Genomic DNA, 22,550 nt, shown 5'->3' with positions numbered 1-22,550 from the left:
TGCTGTTGCTGCTGTTGGTGCTGCCGCTGCTGCTTTTGTTGCTGCTGCTGTTGCTATTGCTTGTGTTGTAGTTAGGTGCTGATGGATTGAAGTATTCTTTCCTTTGCAGTGTGTTGTTTGTTGATGTTGACATTGGACACTGCTCTTAGTTTCCATGTCACCGTAACTGGGTTCTCTGCTCTGGCAGCTGCCACCACCACCACTGCTGCTACTGCTGGTGTTGGTTGTGGTGGTCATGTTGGTTGTGGTCGTGGTGGTGCTGCTGTTTCTGGTGCTGCTTGTGGTACTGGTGCCCATGGTGCTGCAGCTGTCCGCATGCCCGTATTCATCACTTTCACCCTTGACATTGTTGTGCATTTTTCTTTCTGTGTGTGTGTACGTGCGTGCGTGTGGTGTACACACATGCGCTTATTCGTGTACAGGAGTAGCTTTGGCTCTCGTCTGCGTGATGTCCGTGAAGACGGTGATGTGATACGTAGCAGTCTGTCGGATGGCGGACACGGCAGCAAGCAGATAACATTCGCCGTTAAGGTAACATCTATGGTGTGCCTAGCTGATATTAAATTTTATCAGGCTCGACGCCTCGTGGGGCAACTGTCCCATCCGATATCTGTATCCATATCGTAAAAGCTTCTAATAACGTCCACCCTCTATAACACCCACCCTCTATAACGCCCACCCTCTATAACACCCACCCTCTATAACACCCACCCTCTATAACACCCACCCTCTATAACACCCACCCTCTATAACGCCCACCCTCTATAACACCCACCCTCTATAACACCCACCCTCTATAACACCCACCCTCTATAACACCCACCCTCTATAACGCCCACCCTCTATAACGTCCACCCTCTATAACGTCCACCCTCTATAACGCCCACCCTCTATAACGTCCACCCTCTATAACGTCCACCCTCTATAACACCCACCCTCTATAACACCCACCCTCTATAACACCCACCCTCTATAACACCCACCCTCTATAACACCCACCCTCTATAACACCCACCCTCTATAACACCCACCCTCTATAACACCCACCCTCTATAACACCCACCCTCTATAACACCCACCCTCTATAACGCCCACCCTCTATAACGTCCACCCTCTATAACGTCCACCCTCTATAACGCCCACCCTCTATAACGTCCACCCTCTATAACGTCCACCCTCTATAACGTCCACCCTCTATAACACCCACCCTCTATAACACCCACCCTCTATAACACCCACCCTCTATAACGTCCACCCTCTATAACGCCCACCCTCTATAACACCCACCCTCTATAACGCCCACCCTCTATAACGCCCACCCTCTATAACGCCCACCCTCTATAACGTCCACCCTCTATAACGTCCACCCTCTATAACGCCCACCCTCTATAACGTCCACCCTCTATAACGTCCACCCTCTATAACGTCCACCCTCTATAACGTCCACCCTCTATAACACCCACCCTCTATAACACCCACCCTCTATAACACCCACCCTCTATAACACCCACCCTCTATAACGCCCACCCTCTATAACGCCCACCCTCTATAACGCCCACTACCTGTGTACACGCCCAGGTGCCATGTGTTGACACTCTTGTCCCATTTCCTAGCCCACCTCTATGTGAACGCCCATGGACAGACGTGCAGGCTCAGTACAGAGGGTGGCGTATGCACGACACGATAGTACAGTATACAGTGCACTGCGCTAACCTCGTACGTAGTACAGTTGATTTGAAAATCAGTCTGATTTCACCGGAAATAACGCCTGGGCCCAAATTAACGCCCGTGTTCTGGACCTTCACTTACGTTTCCGCCCAGAGCCTTATTACAGGCCTTTTATGGTATATAGACTAGGGCTGCATTACACACTGCCCTCTGCTGTACCAACGGGATTCCTTTATAAACACCATGTCAATTCGGTCGTGCATGTATGGTTCCTAGTTGCTCTCTGCCGTATAGCCTGATCTGATTTTCATTGTTTGTGTGCGTGTATGTGTGCTCGTGTGTGTATATGTGTATGTGTGAGGTGTGTATATATATATATATATACACTCAGACACAAAGGATCTCCAAGTTTCTCAGTGTTGCTACTCTGAGTTTCGTGCAAAAGCACTCTTCAGGCAACTTACTCTTCTCTCACATCAGTATCCCTTTACATACCAGAAAAGACGAAAAGAAGCACCCTAGGTGGGAATCACAGGTGGAGAAAAGAAGCACGCTAGCCAGTCTAGGTGGGAATCACAGGTGAAGATAAATGTGGCAAGTGTGGTAGTGTGAGCAATCGCGCAGGCCGGGTGGTGTGCATAAAGTGAAGTAGGATGCATGCACATTAGATAGCAGGAGTTCTGTATAATATTATGTGTAACAGATAGCAAGCGCAGTCTACAGTTCAGGTCACCTCCGATAGGAGGTACTTGGTGCTGTGGCGACATATTGTGACCAGGCTGCATCTGGTGTTGAGGAGCGATGCCTTGTCACTCTTCATTATGGCGATCTTCTCCGATAGGCATAGGTTGCACCGCTTCGAGGTTCTTTTGTAGGCGCTGGATCTCTGCCTGATTCTCCACGAGATGTTGACGTCTTCACCTGCCTCCTTCAATGCCCATGCATGCTTTGACAATTCTGTGCTGTTTCTGTGTGGGGCATAATGAAGAGTGACAAGGCATCGCTCCTCAACACCAGATGCAGCCTGGTCACAAAATGTCGCCACAGCACCAAGTACCTCCTATCGGAGGTGACCTGAACTGTAGACTGCGCTTGCTATCTGTTACACATAATATTATACAGAACTCCTGCTATCTAATGTGCATGCATCCTACTTCACTTTATGCACACCACCCGGCCTGCGCGATTGCTCACACTACCACACTTGCCACATTTATCTTCACCTGTGATTCCCACCTAGACTGGCTAGCGTGCTTCTTTTCTCCACCTGTGATTCCCACCTAGGGTGCTTCTTTTCGTCTTTTCTGGTATGTAAAGGGATACTGATGTGAGAGAAGAGTAAGTTGCCTGAAGAGTGCTTTTGCACGAAACTCAGAGTAGCAACACTGAGAAACTTGGAGATCCTTTGTGTCTGAGTGTATAACCCCGCTCTGTCTTAGGACATTGAGCACTTTTTGCCGACGCAAGAAATACTTCTATTGTTCTATATATATATATATATATGTGTGTGTGTGTGTGTGTGTGTGTGTGTGTGTGTGTGTGTGTGTGCGCGCGCACGTGTGTATGTGTGTGTGTGTGTGTGTGCGCACGTGTGTATGTGTGTGTGTGTGTGTGTGTGTGTGTGTGTGTGTGTGTGTGTGCATGATGACAGACTGCTGAAGAAAAGCTGCAGGAGGACAAGCTACGCGCTCACAAGAGAGAGCGCCGCGAACACGCCCGTCCCGCCATTGGAGCCGCCCGGGGACGAGGTCGGGGTAGAGGGGGCCGTGGTGGCTTCCGCGGTGGCTTTCGTGGAGCCCCGAAGTGGAAGCGGAAATAAGAACTGAAGACTCGAACGACGCTTGTTTTATCATTCCTAACTGAACATATCTTACCGGAAGTTGACCTCTCTGGGCGCACCCTCTAGTACTTTTGTACATAGAGAACATCTTCATCTTCGTTTTCTCCGGTTAGGTGTTGTACACACAGTGAGATAAGCATTTGGAAAATGCTGATTTTTAAGTGCAATCAACGTGCTCATGATATGTGCGTGTGTGTATGTGCGTATGTGTGTGTGGGGTGTGTGGGGTGTGTTGGGTGTGGGGTGCATGTGCTGTGCTACTATACAGTATAGCACCTACAGAAGAAGGGGAAACAAAACAAAGAGAAGCAAACAAAAAACAACAAAGTGTGCTTAGGCGCTACATGAGCTCTGCTGGTGAGGTACGCGCGGTGGACTCCCCCGACCAAGGTCTCGGGATCGGCGTACACAGCAAGCACCATGAGGGGGCGAGAGGAATGTGAGAGAGAGAGAGAGAGAGAGAGAGAGAGAGAGAGAGAGAGAGAGAGAGAGAGAGAGAGAGAGAGAGAGAGAGAGAGAGAGAGAGAGAGAGAGAGAGAGAGAGAGAGAGAGAGAGAGAGAGAGAGAGAGAGAGAGAGAGAGAGAGAGAGAGAGAGAGAGAGAGAGAGAGAGGGAGAGAGAGGGAGAGAGAGGGAGAGAGAGGGAGAGGGAGGGAGAGGGAGGGAGAGGGAGAGGGAGAGGGAGAGAGAGGGAGAGAGGGAGAGGGAGAGTGGACTCCCCCGACCAAGGACCGAGGGAGAATGAGAGGGAGAGGGAGAGGGAGAGTGGACTCCCCGACCAAGGTCTCGGGATCGGCGTACACAGCAAGCACCATGAGGGGGCGAGAGGAATGAGGGGGCGAGAGGAATGAGGGAGAGAGAGAGAGAGAGAGAGAGAGAGAGAGAGAGAGAGAGAGAGAGAGAGAGAGAGAGAGAGAGAGAGAGAGAGAGAGAGAGAGAGAGAGAGAGAGAGAGAGAGAGAGAGAGAGAGAGAGAGAGAGAGAGAGAGAGGGAGAGGGAGAAGGCCTGAATCCATGTCATACTAATGGCCAAGCTTTGCGGCTACTGTTGTGTAAACATGTAGCCCGGAGGAGTACCAAGGGGGGGGGGGGGAGATTTCACCTCAGTGACCTTCACCTTCTGTATACTAGTACTTACTAGTATCTACAAATACATACAAGCACTACAAACAGTACTACAACTATTACTTACAAGTACCGATGACTTTTAGAAGCCGGCTGGCATGGTGCATAATAATAATTAATAACCTTTTTTGTGGGTTCAGCGTACCGTGACACATCTAGTGGGCGTTCGAATTGTCTTCATCAACTGTTCGAACACATTTTTGGAAGAGGTTCAAGTACTTGAAGTGTCCCATTAAAACGGTTTCTATCAAGACAAGAGTACATCAGGTTTTCATGATTGTACTCTTGTTTCTTGTTAGCTTTTTCAGTGGAATTGTCATGGCAATGATGACGTCCGATCAGATCGACCATCTCGATTTACACAGTCATGACGTAGCTATTCCAAACCGTCTTCAGAACTACGTACTCCGTAGCTACATGTAAATTGTAATCCACCTCTCCCGTCGGATGAGGTTGTTCGAGGAGTTTCGTTTTTCTGAAGAGACCACCTCCTCTTCAGAAAAACGAAACTCCTCGAAAAGTCAAAGAGTAACAATTCGAACGCGCCCTTTATAGTACAAACAGGTCTACGAGTACAGTGGTCCCTCTATAATCCGGCACCATTTGTGCCACGGAAAATCTGCTGGCCCCAGGGAGGGTGCTGGATTAACAAATCTGATTTACTGCTGCAATGTGCATGGAGAGGACATTTTGGCTACTGAAAATTGTGCTGGTTTATCGAGGGTGCTGGATTATAAAGTGCCGGATTAGAGAGGGACGACTGTACAACTAACTACTACATGTACAGTCAACTTCGCCAATAACGACTGCGGATATAACGACAGTTCGCGAATAACGACAGAATTTCCATGCCCAGAGCAAATTTAAAGTCCCATCCCACTGTAATACATATAATGAGACTTCGGGTATAACGACACTTCGGGAATAAGGACAATTTGTTGATGCCCCGCCGAGTGTCCGGTTATAACATAAGTCATAAGCGAAGTAACGTTAGTTGACATGTTGTAAGCACTGTACTACTGTACTACTAGTGCATTTGCCTGCCCGGGGTCTAGTCGCTGGCGTATGATATGCCATCATATGGCGCTCGCTGCGACCGGGGATTCGCTGCATGCATGGCCACGGACAGTGACGTAGGATCACCATGAAGTATGACCACAAAATGGCCCACACTGGGCCACAGTCATTCATGAACCGTCTACACTCGGACTAGCTACAGGGTCTACCAACGACGTAACGTCTACAGCACCTAGCAAAAAGGTGCTGCGTTCGCGCAGCTGGGTCTCTTTCGTGTTTTGTTCATTTGAGTACCAGTGCACAGTACTCTTCTCTGTCGTCGGGGTTTTTCTATTTTATTGTCTTGGTGAAGCACAGCAAACAGTCATTGTGCTGTATTCAGGCCAGAGGAAACAGTTCGTCTTTCTCCAGTGATGAGTCATGAGCAGTCTACTGGTGCAGGTCTAGAGCAGCGTGTAAGTAGTGTTTTAGCGTGCTCACACAACGTTACAGCAGTAACTGTTACACAACTATTAATTTTCTTGTGTTCTTGGAGCTGGTGCTCCTATTCGTCTTCTTCGAGTCTTTTTGAAATGCATTCTCAATAATCATCTTTCTTCCCATTCTCGCAGCTCGCTGCTCTTGACGTGTCTCAACCCGGCTCCGGCCAGCAACGGCTGGGAGGTAAGCGTGCGTGTATTTTTTTTTAGTAGCGCTCTTTGTCACAGTGTTGATTCCGTGTACGTAGCGTAGCGACTCTGCTGCGGTGACCTTGTAAGAACGTTTCTCTCTTTGCAATCCTTTTCTTAGTTCGCATTGTGTTTGAGGATTTTCTCGTTCACTCTAGCTGTTCTTGTCCATGTTTGTCCTTGTTGGGTTCAATGGCGGATACTTCAGAAATCGGAGTGTTTGCGTTTGCGGACGTGCATGCGTGCACGCTAGCATGCTTTCCGTGCGTGTGCTTTGTATTTGACTATGAGTCTGTACTGAGTCTGTGTAGCGCTTCCAGTGCAGCGCGTCGTGCGTGCATGCATTTTTGCATGCGCGCGCTCAACGGGGTTGTCGGCCATATTGGAGCATTTTTTTCTGTCCGAAATAATTACGAAACACGTACGTTTAGCTGTGTGGCCGTGGCCGTGGGTGTAGTTCTACATGTGTGGGTGCACTGTCTAGTGTAAACTGGTATGTTTATGTCGCTTGATATCGTGCACGTGCCCAGTCGAAGCCGAAGTTTTGCTCGGCGACTTTTCTTTGCATTGGCTTTTGTTCTGCTGATCATGATGGACGGTCACACGGCGCGGATGTACTTACTGTTCTTCACCAAAACTGCCTGTTCTGTTCTGTGTGACGGGCAAATGACTAAAATGGATAGGGTGACGAGATGCGCTGCGTTCACTCTCCTCCTGGTCAGATGCCGTTTTTGGTACAGGGTGATGTAAGAGTCAGGTGCAAATCAGTGACGCACTTAGCCCTTGCCTTGGCCTGATGCATTTTGTAACGAACACTTGTCGCCTAGATCTTGCTGGGAGCGACTAGCGAGTGGTATGGCTCATTGGCAACAGGCGAACATGATGAGGGGATATCGAAAGAGAAAAATAATCACGTTAGACAGACAATGACTATTGTACTCGTACCGTGCTGTCCTATGACGAGAAGTTGGAACTATCGCTGAGAAGCGGTCCGTCTTCGTCGTCAACACCGGACAGACATTCCGTAGTGTAGTACTAGTGAGTAATACTGTACTAATAACGCTAGCTTCACTTTGACTGTGTCAGTGTGTGCTGTTTTGTTCCGTCGAATTGTTTGTCAGTAGCCGCTAATGCTTTCTTTCTGTTTCGTTGTGTATCAATAGCCGCTGTTTCAACCAGTCGACTGGTTCAGTGTTTGTAATGTTCATGATTGTCCAAGTGAAATGTTCTCTTCCAATGAATATGTAGCTCTACATGTAGGTGAGAGAAGTACAGGTGTGACGGGTTGACGGCCTGAGTCGTAGTTTTGTTTCCTCCAGCAAAAACTGTTCGCTGCTGTGCGTGCGTGTGTGGTGTGTGTGTGTTTGTGTGTGCCCCCAGCAAGTGCAGGGTGTGCATAGGTAACCGTCTTAGCCGTTTTTTGTTTTGTTTTTGTACTCCTGTAGTGTAGACCAGATGTGCATTGGGGGTCAATTGCCATGGCTTCGCCAGTTGTGTGGGTTAGGCAGTTATCTGGTACTACTACTAGTCTTGGTCTGATTCATTCAGATCTTGTCTGCTATCGTTGCTATAACTTATATTAGAGAAAATCTGTGGGTGTACATCCAGTGCATTTGCAGATTTGTGTGCTTCTCTTGCGACGCATGTACATGATAACTTGTGGTGTGTTTGTACATGTGCACGTGCACATGCGTGTGGGTGCGTTTGTGCGTGTGTGTGTGTGTGTGCATGCGTGTTTGTGTGTGGCCGTGTGTGTTTGTGTGTGCACGCATGTGTGTGTGTGTGTGTATGTGATATTTCTCTCAACTGTGCTATTGTTTTTTCAGGGTCACAGACCCGAACTAGTTACGTTCCGCCGCACCTACGTGGAGGTGGTGGCAGCGGAGCCCCTGACCAATTCCGGCAGCCACCTCAAGACTTTAGCGGCGGCGGTGGTGGTGGTGGTTATAGTGGAGGAGGCCCACCGCCCAGTGGTGGAGGTGGTGGTGGTTATTCTGGTGGTGGCGGTGGCGGAGGCTACGGTGGTGGTCAGGGCTACGCTGGTGGTCCCCCTCAGGGTGGCTTCGGAGGTGGAGGTGGCGGCTATCGCGGCAGTGGCGGCGGCGGTGGACGTGGTGAGTTGTGCGGCCATTCACTGTAGTCGATATTACAATCTCAGACCCGCCGGAATTTGTCCGGTTGGTCAGGTTAAAGGGGAAGTATACCCTAGCGCACAGTTTTTGTCTCCGTGTTCGCTCAAGAGCATTCACACGGACATATCGGAACAGTTCCCGTCAAGGTGGCTAGAAAGTAACGTTATCCACGGGGTTGTGAATAACAAATGAGCGTCGAATGAAACGTGGCTTTCTCACTATAACCATGCTCGTGTCACTGTGCCTGCACACGCGCACACACACGTGCGCATGCACGCACACACATGCGCATGAACACACGCACACACTCTCACGCACACACTCACACACACACACACATACACGTGCGCGTGCACACACACACTCACCCGCATACACACACACATGAATGCACTGGCACCGTAGAAAGAGGATGACTCGTTGTTTTACTGCAATGCACTCCAGTGCTGTGCCTGCTTTGTGATTGTGTACATGTCGGTAGACTTTGGCGGCGGCGGCGGTGGTTATGGAGGTCGTACTCGTGGCTTCTCCAATGGCTATGGAGGAGGAGGCGGCGGCGGTGGAGGCCAAGGCTTTGATGGCGGATATCGGCGTGACGGGGGCTACCGTGAAGGACCGTCGAGCAGCCGCGGGTACAGCGGCGGTGGAAGCCGCAGCTTCTATGATAAGAGTAAGTTCATTTTGGTGACGTACCGTGGTTTAGTATGGGGCATTGTAGCTGCTGCTGAGTGGGCGTTTGTGTGTGTGGGGGGGGGGGGGGGTGCGTTTCAGCCAGAGGGGGAGAGAGAGAGAGAGTGTGTGTGTGTGTGTGTGTGAGAGAGAGAGAGAGAGAGTGAGTGAGAAAGATATTCAATGTCACTTGTGTCTGATTCTCCAGGCACGAACTACAATAGCATCACCGCCGAGGACTGGGCCAGGCCTTTGGATCGCGATGAGAAGCTAGAACGGTACAGCATATACTTAGACAATGTAGTTACAGAACAGTGCAGCACACCTAAATCACATTTACACACGCAGTTTTGCTCTTTGTTACTGGAAATCCAGAACAGGTTGTGAGCGTTTCAATTTTGTATATTTAGCACACCTGCTCACGGTATGTTACTAGACAGACCAGTTTGCACTTGGAAATGTTTACGATTGGATTCACTTTCGTTAGTTTTTTTACTACAGTTCTCTGCATTATTATGCACCTGCTTACTTTTGCAAATTCACACGCACCGCGAAAACTGAGAACGATTCCAGATTTCCCGGTTATCAGTACACTCATACCTCGGCTATCCAGACCCCAAAGTAATTAGTTACGGGCACTTCGGTCTACCGGGATTTGTCAGTGGAAATATTACTACTCTTTTGCCCGGTCTCGGACCGCCTGGATAAACGAGGTACGAGTGTATTGGTACGTAGCTGTCCTAACTGGTGCTTGCACGTGTGTGTGTGTGGCCCGTGCTGCAGAGAGCTGTTCTCCAGCGGACCCACAGGTATCAACTTTGACAAGTATGACGATATCCCTGTTGATGCCACCGGCAACGACGTACCCCAGTCAATTTCAGACTTTGGAGACATCATCCTGGCGGAGAGTTTGAAGGAGTGCATTGCGCTGGCCAACTATCGCCAGCCCACACCGGTCCAGAAGTATTCCCTGCCCATCGTCACGGCATCACGTGACCTCATGGCATGTGCACAAACTGGTAAGACCACTCAAGACTTGGTCCGGAAAAAATTCCTTCAAATCCTAAAGGGCTTCCCCGGCCTTCAATTCCCAATCACTTACTTTCCCATCCCAAGGCTTTACCTTTCAATCCCAAGGCTTTACCTTTCAATCCCAAGGCTTTACCTTTCAATCCCAGGAATTTACCTTTCAATCCCAGGAATTTACCTTTCAATCCCAGGAATTTACCTTCAAATCCCAAGAATTTACCTTCAAACACTACTATACCCCTGTTTTGGCTGATAGTCCACGTTTTGAGGAGAACCTCAATTGGCTATCAAGTTATCCGAAATCTCTAGGAGCTACGAGACCACCGTAGTCTGCATCAAGTCGGAGACAAGCTCTAAGTTACGCTCTGACCACATATTTGAAATTTGTGACATGCACTCTGCTGGATTTCAGAGTAATGCAACGTCGTACTCAAGCGCTTTGGGAGAATGGAATGGCAACTGTTAAAACGTTGTCACCATCAACATTTCGGTTTTTCTTCCTGTTCTCTTCTTTCCGTCCCTGTTGTACAGGATCTGGCAAGACCGCAGCTTTCCTTGTGCCGGTTCTCAATCAGATCCTGAAAGGAGGCCCGCCAACGATGCCGGAATCGGTAAGCCAACAACTATGCCAGCTGAATGCGCTCTAAAACAATGTTCCAGGGGTGTAGCAGCCAGTCCGGCCGGTCCGGCTTTGGCCGGATCACTTATTTTAACACATGCCAAAAGTGTCAAGAATGCAGGATTTTGCACCCTCATTTCAATATTTCCCCGGGGGATACCCCGGACTCCGCCGAACCGCCTCTAACGGCGTGTGCACCCTGTAAGAAGACCTTAGGGTCTGTGAGAATGCCCAAGTAAAATAATAAAATACAACAACAACAACGGCGGCGCTACGCGCCTGTGTTCTCCATAGAAACTTTAGGGTTCACGGATTGGCATGCTAGCGGCGCCAGCTACATCATGCACGTGACAGGCGCGTGCATATACTGTCCCACACAATCGGTCAGTGCTCAAATCGCATTTTCCCATCAATATCACTCACTTTCACCTCTACGGGATTCATTACGGTTGGCTCAAACTGCCTGAATTTTTGAATCCACACGCACGAAAGACGTTCCAAGACTTCCACCGTTCGTATTTTTTCAAACGAGTTCCGGGTTTTCCAGTAACTTTGGCCAAAGTTCGGCTAAAAAAACAGGGGGAGCCGCTGCGTTTCCGTAAAATATTGAACGGTAGAAGGATAGCCAAGGTCGAGAGCAAAACAACAAGCCATCATTTGTCAAAATCGAACAACAAACGGCTCAGCGCATCTATTTTCCGTGCACGCGTGCGCGTACTTTGGCCGACAAGGTGTGCAGAATTTCTGAAGAAGAAGAGCAGCAGCGCTCGGAACAGCCGTGCTGGATACTTCCAATCCCGACACGATGGAGCGTGTTGGCTGTCGTGAGCTGCTGAAACGACCATGACATTTCTTTTTCTTTGTATACCCTACATATCTTGACGTGCCCTTGCTCAGTTTCGGCCTCTTTACAGGAAGAATATTTTCTTCCTTGGCATCAGCGGCCGAACAGCAAGAAGAGCAACAGATCGAGATTTGCAGGGCAAACAAAGGATGCGTGCAGCTACATCCAGTCAGGTTCGACGCTGCTGCGCTTTGCCAGAACCTCAGCAGATAAGAAAAGACGACAGTGTCTCAGATGGAACTGGATCTTTCGCCAAGACCGCCACCGCCGCCATCATCAAGTCCAGGTCAGTCAGAAAAACCGAAGCAAAAATGCAAAGCCCGAGTGAAGTGAAGCCACTGAAGCCAAGGAAAAATTCAAAAAGTACTCTCTCCGGCTAGACTTCGAGTCGATATTTTTTTACTTCGATAGGCGCTGTCGCGGCCTGTAGCGCGCGTCCATAATCCAAAATGGAGGTGCACGTGATGGGTGCTTTTAGTGGCAAGCCGTGAACCCTAAACTTTCGTGAATATAAATATGAAAATACCGGAAAGATCCAAGTACGAAATAGTAGTAGCGACCTCTGAGTTAATTTTGTGAGGAAGTTGGTGGCTCCCACACTAGAGCTCGCGCTTTTCCCACCGATCTGACTTGACACTTGACTGCCTCACGACTGCCATCCAGAGGACACGCTAAGTCCATCGACCTTCCACTCGGCAAACCTGCAAGAAAGCGCCACTCCCTGCTCTCTATACATAGTGTTTCGGGGGATTTGGAGAGAATGTGGCATTCCAAGCAGCTTTCGTTTCTAGAAATCCATGCAGAAAGCAGTGAGTTCTGGCTAGAGAAATCCAACCTCATGACTAAAGTAGCGCCGCGTAACGAGTGCACAGACCGGTGTGTGTAGTGCTATGGCTGCGTAGCGCCCGGCAACGCTATTTTATTCATGGGTTTGGATTTCCGTTTGGCCAGCACTGTAGTAATTTATTTTGTATGCTGCACTCGTCTTCTTTGTCTCCTTTGTCTCCTTTGCAGGCACGTGGCTACAGTGGTCGTCGCCGCCAGTGCCAGTATCCTATGGCGCTGGTGATTGCACCCACACGTGAGCTGGCCCTGCAGATCTACGCCGAGGGCAAGAAGTTCTCCTACCGCTCTCACGTGCGCCCGTGCGTGTGCTACGGAGGCGCCGATATCAACGTGCAGATGAAGGACATTGAGAGAGGCTGCCATCTGCTGGTGGCCACGCCAGGACGTCTCGTTGATCTGATGGAGCGTGGACGCGTGGCCATGGATTGCATCAAGTATGTGTGCATTGTGGATATGGGCGTGGGTGTCGGTGCATGTGTACATGTATCGGGACCATGGCGAGGTATGTGTGTACATGCATGCATGTATGGACGTGTGTGTGCGTGAGCGTGTGCGTGAGCGTGTGTGTGTGTGCACATGTAAGAGTAAACTACAGGACTGCAACTTGCTTGCAGTCCTCAATCTTGAAATGAAAGTACCGTAGAAGTCCGCAAATAAGTACGTACTTACTTTCGAATTTAGTGGCCACACCCGTACTAACTTTCAGACGGGTCTGACTTTCGGACGGGTACTGACTTTCGGGCACGAACAAACTTTCGGACCTGACTTGTGTGTAGCGGAGAAGTTAAATTCATGTCGATGTACATGTACATGCTACACGCTGCATGTGAGCACCGTACCGGTACAGGTCCTCCCTCGTTAGTAGATAATCTCTGGGCCATCGAAAAAGTTATCTTATAAGGCCAAACTAAAAAAGGTGTGTGGTTCGACTAACATGGACATTTTTTTTACGGGCGGGCGGGCGGATTTTTTTTTATATATTTTTTAGTACATGTAAATACACTGTACTGCCTTTAGACACCCAGAAACAATCGGAAACAAACTATCCAGAAATCAGTATTTTCAGCTCAGAACGACTCGTGACTTCGCAATTGGGGGATTGATCAGCTCTGGAACGAGAAGAGAATAACTTCAAGCGGTGACTCTGACTGTCCAAATCATCAAGCAAATGAAGAACGATGCGAGTTGAAAATAAGTTCGGGAACTACTTCGAAGTACAAATTGTACAATGTACCGGTACATGTATTGCTAGTTTGGTGTCGGCGTGCACGAATACATGGGCTTTTTTCATCGACGCTTCCTGTGCTTGCACACATGGAGCAGCAAGTTACCGGTACAGGTGAAATATCGTTCCCAATACACGAGGAAAGTGCAATCTCGTCTGTCCTTCATCCCAAAACAGAAGGCCGTCCTTAACTGGAACGAGGCAATCACTCTCAACCGGACGGTCACTTCAAAATAAGTCTCGCCAGTCTGCCGGTGGTCGTATCGAGTAGACTCTACTACCAGCACAAGGCAGCAGTCGTACCACTCACTGCACTGCACTGCAGTACAACTACAAGTGAAGTCCAAAAGGAGCCGCCTGCGTCCGCAGACTCGCGCTGCACAGCACGTACTTCCTCCGCGTCATTAAAATTGTCGTTTCCCACAGCGATTTTTCGAAAATTATTTTGTCCACTCGAAGGGCACAGAAATCAGCTAGAAATTGAGGCAGGGCATTGTCGACGGGCCAAGCTTTAGTTTGTGACCCCCCCCCCCCCCCCCCGCTTCGCTGCACTTGCAGCTAAGGTCGACGTCTTCATCAAAGTTTGAGGCAGAGCCTTCAGCACTCAACAATACGCTGAACAAGACGCGCGTTCAAATTCAGGTCAAGAAACTTCGTTTTCAGGCGATCCATGCCTCCAGGTGCCAGGCGATGAAGGCAAGCTAGCATTTTTCAAGTACACTGTAACGACCTTCCAGTGGGACAGGGTAAGCAAGCGCTTCGCTGATTTTGTTGGTGTTTTCAGACCTGCTACCTTCGCAGCAACATGCGCCACAAGTAGCGCATTTTAGGAATTTGAGACCACTTTGTTCTTGCCATCGCCAACTTCAGCAGTTCGTATTCAGCAGAGATACCAGGATTATTATACCCGAGCTTGCAGTTTTGACAAAATGCCCACGAGAACGATGTGGGACGGCACGAACTCCAGAAAACGAAATGCGCTCTGGGGCGGAATATTGCGGAGCGCGATGAATTTGCTTGGTGCGGAAGAGAGCTCCGACAAAGTTCGAGACCACCACGGCTTCAGCGACAAGTACACATTGCGCAGGAAGGGCCACACCAGTGTTCGAACACAGGAAACAGCGATTCCGACAGTCTGACTAAGACGAGCCAAGTCACAAATATTGCGGTGTGCGAAGCGACAATTTTAATGACTCGGAGGAAGTAGACGTGGACGTGTTCAGTCCACGTACGTCAGTCACACGACAGCCCGCCGAAAAAAAAGTTACGGTCGGGCTGAAAAATGTACAGCCGGTCGGGTGAGTTGAACCACAGACTTTTTTCAGTGTGGCCTAACGAGACTTATCTTGTAGCAGGACTAGCAGCTAATGGTGAAATAGGCACCACTTCGTACTCATCGGGGCTACCCTCGATACAACATAAATTATCGATGCTTCAACTCGTTATAAGATAATTGAAAATCTCCAACATAACTCTTCCTTGGATGCAAAGAATCGTCCATATTCACGAATACATAGATATAATACGTTCGTCTTTCTGCTTTATCCTAAGTGTTTGGCCTTGGTCCTGCATGGTCAATATTATCTTATACAGAGGGTTTGGCTCCCCAGGGACCTGGGCAAAGGGTCGTTATAACGAATTTTATGTACTAACGGATTATGTAGTAATCGGACCTGTAAACAGTGGTATAGACCACGTTTCGCCAGGGGATTTCAGATTTCTATTTACTAACGGGGTTTATGTACTAACCGGACTCGTTATAATTAGGGAGGACCTGTACTTAGTTTGGGCAGTATGTTTATCGGGCTTGACTTGACTTCACCAAACAGAGTCAAAAGAATGAAAGGGGGTATTTATTTCGGGCAGGTACTAACCACTAGTGTCTCCTGCATGATAGGAGGATGGCGGTGACACCTGAACCCCAGTCTCACGGATGTGCTTTCGTTCATTTCGTTCAGCATCCCAGGTGGCCGAAAATCAGTCCTGAACAAAGCGGCTATTCACACATACGAGTACATGGTGGCTGTGCAAACACTATGTGTGGTACATAGCGGCTATGCACACTCTAGATGTGGTACATAGTGGACATGCACAAAATGCCGTACATAGTGGCTAAGTCGTGTTTAGTAGCTATGCATACTATGGGTGGTACACATCGGCTATGGACGCTGTATGGGGTACATAGCGACTATGTACCCTATGTCTGGTGCGTAACGTGAGTGGCGTAGTGGCTACTAGGAACTGGCCCCTGGCCGGTGAGAAGGCATCCTTGCCTGTAAATCTGAAGTAAAATAAAACAACAACAAAAATAGATAGTGAGTGAATGACAAACGTATTGCTTTAAATGAAAGTTTTTGAACGAACTGGCCTCATGCTGTGTGATTTCTAGTCCTGAACATCATGTGTAACAAATGTCCTGGTCTTCATCACTTCGCCCTAATGCCTGCAGAGCCATCTGCTGGACAGGCAAGCAACTAGTCCCAGCACAGCCGATAACGTGCCATTAGGTCTGCTGTTTAGTATTCAGTTGTGTCCACTTTGTAGTAGGGGACCAGGTCGGGGCACACGTGTACGTGTCATTAACGTGCGTGTACTGACAAGTATTGTGCTATATGTGGCTGCACCCTGCAGGTATCTCACCCTGGATGAAGCTGATCGCATGCTCGACATGGGTTTTGAGCCGCAGATCCGCCAGATTGTGGAGGACAAGAGCATGCCGAGCACCAAGGACCGCCAAACTCTCATGTTCAGTGCCACCTTTCCCAAAGAAATTCAGGTATGTGTCTTGTGTCTCGTGTGTCTCGTGTGTGTGTGTGTGTGTGTGTGTGTGTGTGTGTGTGTGTGTGTGTGTGTGTGTGTGTGTGTGTGTGTGTGTCTCGTGTTACCAAAGCAGTTGGAAGTTGGACTAGTTCCGGCTCCGCAATCCAGTGTGTCGTTACTATAATAGCTTTCATGGCTGAGGTTGTTGGTATGTCTGTTGGCCTGGGTTCCCAGTACTCAGTAGCCGAGGCTGGTTGGTAAAGTAACTTCATTTCACTTCAAGGTACCAGTAACATTTTACCGTGGGCTTTGCGAATTCACTCCAAGAAGGAGGCGATGCGAATGATCGCCAAAAGCGAAAAAAAGTGGCTGATGAAATTTTGGAATTGATTGGTTGCGCTGTGCGGTTGTTTGTCTCTCACTCAGATGCTGGCCCGTGACTTCCTCAACGATTACGTGTTCTTGGCTGTTGGTCGTGTTGGCTCTACAAGTGAGAACATCACACAGAAGGTGGTGTGGGTGGACGAAGCTGACAAGCGTTCCTTTCTCCTTGACCTGCTTAACGCCACAGGTAATGGTGACATGACAGGTAATGGTGCGTTCGTGCGTGTGTGTCCTTGAGGTATTGAGGTATACTCACTTGCTTATAGAGATGGGGGAGGGGTATATCATAGTTGCAAAGTAAAGTTTACCCCCAGTCTCCTGGCCCATTGTTCGGCGTGACCACAGACGCATTAGCTCCATTTAGTCGGTTTACCATGCATGAAGGGATGATGCTGAACACCAGAGTAAACCTACTCATGAACAGATGAGAAAAGAATTCAGTTGCCGATGTTGCTGTGTTTATTTCTTATGGAGTCACTGCACATTTATGGTGTTATATTCATTTTGTTGATACATAATGTATTTGCACGTTGCATATGCCTTTTCTGTATAAGAGGAATTCTGTCCGAGCAGAAAGCTTCCACTTCCCACAGGCATCCTGTAGGACTGGGGATTTTTGCTGGATTGGGGGCCGCAGCGGAATTATCGATATTGATCACAGAACGGAAATGTTTGGTTATGACCATTCCCCATCCAGCCCCTCCCCCCTCCAACCCTTTGTGACCCCATTGAAAGTCGACAATTTGCTCACCTTCAAATAACATGCACTTTCGCTTGTATCTCTGCCAAACATTCACCGATTATTACAAACTTGCCACCACTGGAAAGGTATTTCCAAGACGAAACGACTAATGCCACACTCAAGCCAGCTATCTGCACGGCCTCTGCTCTGCGTGGCCTAGAATGCCGCTCAAAACAGCAGCCGTGCGCGAACAGCTCCAGCAAAGTTCAAACAGCCGCCGTTCCATTCTCCTTCATCACATCAACTTCAAACAAACTACAGCGGAAAGCGTGTTTCTAGCGCAAAATTGTGGTGTGCAGCATGCTTTAGTATGACGTAGCACGCTGGGGAAAACCCCTGCCAAGTGCAGTGCGAAAATTTGAATTTTTCGATCGGAGTGAAGATGTGAAGACCCCCTGCCAGAGTAAGACCGTATCCTGTTTGTGTTGTGTGTGTGTGTATGCACAGGACCACGTGCGTTGACACTGGTGTTTGTGGAGACACGCAAGGGCGCCGACGCCCTGGAGCACTTCCTGTACAGCGAGCGCTACCCGGCCACGTCCATCCACGGCGACCGCAGTCAGCGCGAGCGAGAGCACTCTCTGGCGACGTTCCGCGACGGTCGCACGCCAATCCTGGTGGCGACGGCAGTGGCTGCTCGCGGCCTGGACATTCCCAACGTGAAGCACGTCGTCAACTTTGACATGCCCAACGACATCGAGGAGTACGTTCACCGCATCGGTCGTACTGGCCGCGTGGGCAACTTGGGTAAGTTCTTACTGATTGGAGCCCTATGGTTCTCAGTCTACTAAAAGGAATGGGGTAAGAACAGCACCGAAACCTGATCCTGGCCTGTAAATTCACACATGTAGGAGTACAAGTTCCCGATACTTCTTGTTAGCGTGTGGAGAGTCTCCGCAGCACGGCTCACAGCCTTCAAGAAATCCGCCATCAGTGCCTTCAATACTTCTTGTTAGCGTGGAGAGTCTCCGCTGCACGGCCCACAGCCTTCAAGAAATCCGCCATCATCAGTGCCTTAAAGCAGCGATGACAGCAATAACTTATTCACCTGCTGTGCAGATGGTAGATCACCTGCTGTGCATGTAGATGGTAGATCCAATCACTGCATGGACTCTGTCAACATGTGCTGTTCGTCCTTGAAGAAAACAAAATCAAAACATCTTTGCTGCGCCAGAGAAACAACGTGCGAGGATTTCAGGTGCTATTCCTTTGCGGTGATACCATAGGCACTTGGAGTGTTCAGCGCTTGATCTCGGCAGCATACAAGTGCAAGTTCAATTGCTTGGCAACCTGATTTTCTATGATGCACTTTTTAATCCCGAGAGGAAATGAGTCGGTGGCCGGATGTTTTGACAAACTACTTTTTGTCATTGTGTCCGTTATGTGCAAGCAATAGTATTCATTGTTGTTTGTGTGTGTCGAACCATCGTGGTGCAGGCTTGGCTACATCTTTCTTCAACGAGAAGAATCGCAACATTGCCCGTGACCTGCATGAGCTGCTGGTTGAGTCCAAGCAGGAGATACCGACATGGATCGAGTCATTGAGCCGTCAGTCCAGCTTTAGTGGTGGAAGAGGCCGACGGTGAGTACACAGCATGTGTGTGCGCTTACACGCGCGCGCGTGTGCGTGTGTGTATGTGTCACGTGTGTGCAAACATGTACGTGTGATCTATAGTGCCATTGAGAGATAGCCGAGCCTCGTGGCTGAAGTGAAGTAACATTTGGCGAGGTCTGTGGCTGTCTGGGTGACCCTAAGGAAAACCTCTGTGTCTGGAAAAAAAGAAAAGGAAAATGTTTGCACGGTTAGGCAGCCACTGTGTGCCTTGGATAGGAAATTTGCCAGTGTACAACCGTACGCAGGTGTGGGCACATCACCCTGTCCAGGTTCGGTGATTACGACAACATATGTTTGTTGCTAAGGTTGTTTTTTGGTTCAAAGTTACCGTAGTGTCCCGACTTCACTGGTTTCGCCGCTGTGCACAATCTATCTAGTACCTGAATACTAGTTTTTTTTCTGCTTTTGTCAATTATTCGTAGCGTAACTAGCCATCTTATAAGGGTGGTTGTCTGAATGCGGTCTCGCACGAAAGCCGGATCTGTGGCTGCTTGTCACCGAGTTATGCTTTCAGTCTTACGGACATTTTAACAACATTTAATGGTGTCTGCTCTCCGAGCCATTTGAAGCGGGCATTCAAAGCCAAAAGATATCGATCGATAATGATAACTGGCAAAACGCTCAATAGACATAACCCGTAACTTCTTTGCGAGAACTGTGGCAATACGCCCAGTGAGAAGGCAGATTTTGCCTGTGCTTATGGTGAAGTAAAATAAAGCTAAACAAACAAACAACTTCTCATGCGTTCTAATGTTATCATGTTTTGGGTCTGATGCCAGCTGTGTCTCATATTTTGTTTCTTCCGTCTATTCAAACCTGCAGCCGCACTGGTGGCGGAGGAGGCTTTGGCGGCCGTGACTATCGACAACATGGCGGACACCCGGGAGGTCATCGCGGTGGCGGTGGCGGTGGCTTCGGCGGTGGTGGTGGTGGTGGCTACTCCGGCGGCGGCGGTGGCGGCGGCGGTGGTGGCGGCGGAATGCCCCACTATGGCGGTTACCCAGCTCAGTACGGTGGAGGTGGTCGTTCGGGCGGCAGCAGCGGAGCTGCCGACTGGTGGAACTAGGCCAGGCGTCGGTCGGTTTCTCTGGTGTGCAGGTCTTGATGCATTTTCATCTCGCGCTGCTGCTGCTGCGTTTTAGTTTCACGCGGCAGCGGCTCACTTAAAGCAACTGCATTTGGGTATGTTGCATGCCGTCTGAATACATTTGCCACGGCAAACTCCTGCTTCAAGGAGCTGAGTAGTGAAGGAGTCCCTCATGATCTGAGGCCGATTAGCTGGTATCTGATTGCTGGTGTTGCATTCCAGCAGCGGATGCGCAAGCAACAGCGTTCCTGTCCCTGTCCCGCAGGCGTACATCGTCGTCGTTCTCAAGCCATTCTTCCTCGCAGCTCTCTGTGTTTTCTCAGCTCAGCAGGTGTTCCACGTGTCCACTGCTGCGTCTGTTTCACTGCATTCCGTTCTGTTGTGTTTCGCTTTCCCCAACTGATCATGCATGCATCTTGTGACTCAACGTCATCACCATGAGGTATTGTTTACTGTGGTATTTGGCCCTCGCATGTGCGCTGGTCGCGCTCTCTCCGAGTCTGTGCGCGCGGCCGCAACTTCCCCATCACGGCGGTCTAGTACAGCAGCTAGCGCATCGGCCCGACACCGGCAGGTCTGGCAACTCCGTAGTGACTCCGTAGTACAGTGTCTGCCAGCAGACCGAGAAGCAAGGCAGCTGTTCGTTTTGTCTTCTCTCTAGTTCCGGCATCTCGTCGTCTTTAGTTGGTTGTGAGTTTGTTGATATTTCTCACTTGTTCCAGGCAGATGTCTGCGTGCGCCACCAACCGAGTCTAGATCTGTTGAGCATTACTGCCTTTGTCTCAGGCCTTGACTGTTCCTGTACGCTGGCAGTATCCACGATATTGATTGTGAAGCTGACAAATGCTCGACAGCTACGTGTTCTTGATTTCAACGTGTATCTGCTGGTGTTGCCCCTGCTGCTGCTGCTGTTCCTCATTATTTCTACTTCCCTTGACGCTCTACCTTGCAGGCTATTGGTTTCAGCGCCACCGAATTAACGGAATCTCATCCTTTGTTTGTCGGGTGTGACATGAAATTGTCGCGTTGAGGGCACCGTCGTGTGTGCCCTGCTGATGCGACACTAGTGAACTTGAAATTCCGTTTGAGAACCTGCTGCCTGCCTCGTCATGCTAATAGCTTTTTTTTTTTTTGAGAAAATGAGGAGCTGAAGCATCTATATCTTATTTACATCTCAACGACAACACTGCCTTGCTTTTGTTGTGTTGATAATTATCGTGACTCGTTGTCAAAATCCCCTACGGCATGTGCCACTACAGTGTCGATATTTAGTTATTGCCGCTTCGAATCTTTCATCAGTAAGTTATCCAGTACCTCATGCTGGCCACAAGACCACAGTTTGCAAAATTCCATGTTTCCTCAACCTTTCCTCTTTGTTTTTTTTTACTCTTTCTCTCTAGCTCTCTCCGATCTAGCTGCATGTTAGGCGACCGTAGAGTAGTTTTTCTTCCATAGAGCCCATAGCATGGGCATTATCAGTTTATCACATACTCGCAATCCATTACTTGCAAGTACAATTTGCATGCATTCCCTAGGATAATAATAATATTATGTCTGTAACGAATTTCAAGACCTGCCCTACGAGAAACCAAAAATTATAATAGTTTTTTTCTGCGTTCTTGCTGCTTTTTAGCCCTTTCGTTGTCACGAAAACACAGGAGTTTCCTGCAGCATTTTCCAATGCTTTTTAGAAAGCGTTCAAATAATCTTCCTCTGTCCATCTTGTTTGTTGCGTACGCGCGCGCTTGTGTGTGTGCACGCATGTAGAATGATGTAATTCCTGCGCAAGTTGCTATGTCTAACATAGTTTGTTCGCTATCATCGCTTCAGCGATGGGCAGGAGTATGAGCATGCACGCATGTGTGTATCAATCATTTTGTAGTATGCAAATAAAACAACCAGGAAAGTCTACACTATGAGAAAGTGACCAAACAAAAAACATGTAATGCGCCCTTGCACTTGCACACGCTAAATCCACACTCTGTACTCTTCTTGGCTTTGAATATAGATAGGCACCATTGCCTCTGAGAGTGGTGCTAACTTTTTGCTTGCAGATCTGTGCAGTCAAAAGCTTCATTGTATCACAGTACTGCGCTTAGAGTAATGATACTGACAGTGTACCCCTTGCACACGTCATTGTAACAGTTAGTCGAAACTATCTGGCTTCTGTACTTTGTGTGCTGATTAGCTATAAGTCCGGAATCACGAAGCTAAGTTATAGCAAGAGTACATAACCCCCCAGTGTAGGCGTGTTCTGCATAAGGTACTGGTCAAGCGTAGTC

The 22,550-nt window shown here is 48.9% G+C and overlaps 2 protein-coding genes across 3 annotated transcripts in view; both read left to right on the top strand.

Annotated features, from left to right (window-relative positions):
* Positions 1-3,675, top strand: part of LOC135821025 (nucleolar protein 10-like) — a 35,971-nt gene extending 32,296 nt beyond the window's left edge. Inside the window, exons 21-22 of the mRNA XM_065334077.1 lie at positions 423-531; positions 3,320-3,675. Coding sequence (XP_065190149.1) covers positions 423-531; positions 3,320-3,487 — 277 coding nt within the window. The 3' untranslated portion in view covers positions 3,488-3,675. The remainder of the gene's footprint in view (positions 1-422; positions 532-3,319) is intronic.
* Positions 3,676-5,914: 2,239 nt separating this feature from the next.
* On the top strand, positions 5,915-21,974 carry LOC135821021 (putative ATP-dependent RNA helicase Pl10). 2 transcript variants are annotated; one of them, XM_065334071.1, is made up of 13 exons: positions 5,915-6,103; positions 6,260-6,311; positions 8,143-8,430; positions 8,930-9,118; positions 9,326-9,395; positions 9,901-10,136; positions 10,678-10,757; positions 12,624-12,889; positions 16,312-16,456; positions 16,867-17,011; positions 18,014-18,313; positions 19,004-19,148; positions 20,004-21,974. In XM_065334071.1, exons 1-13 carry the CDS (start codon positions 6,062-6,064, stop codon positions 20,245-20,247), a joined length of 2,202 nt encoding a protein of 733 aa, XP_065190143.1. In that variant the 5' UTR covers positions 5,915-6,061; the 3' UTR covers positions 20,248-21,974. The 2 variants fall into 2 exon arrangements, with proteins under 2 accessions (XP_065190143.1, XP_065190142.1); XM_065334070.1 differs by having other exon boundaries at positions 16,867-17,029.
* Positions 21,975-22,550: the final 576 nt, after the last annotated feature.

This window comes from Sycon ciliatum, chromosome 7 (assembly GCF_964019385.1).
Source record: "Sycon ciliatum chromosome 7, ocSycCili1.1, whole genome shotgun sequence".
In the NCBI taxonomy this organism is placed as follows: Eukaryota; Metazoa; Porifera; class Calcarea; order Leucosolenida; family Sycettidae; genus Sycon; species Sycon ciliatum.
The sequence above is the reverse complement of the archived record's forward strand: the minus strand, read 5'-3'. Positions and strand labels throughout refer to the sequence as shown.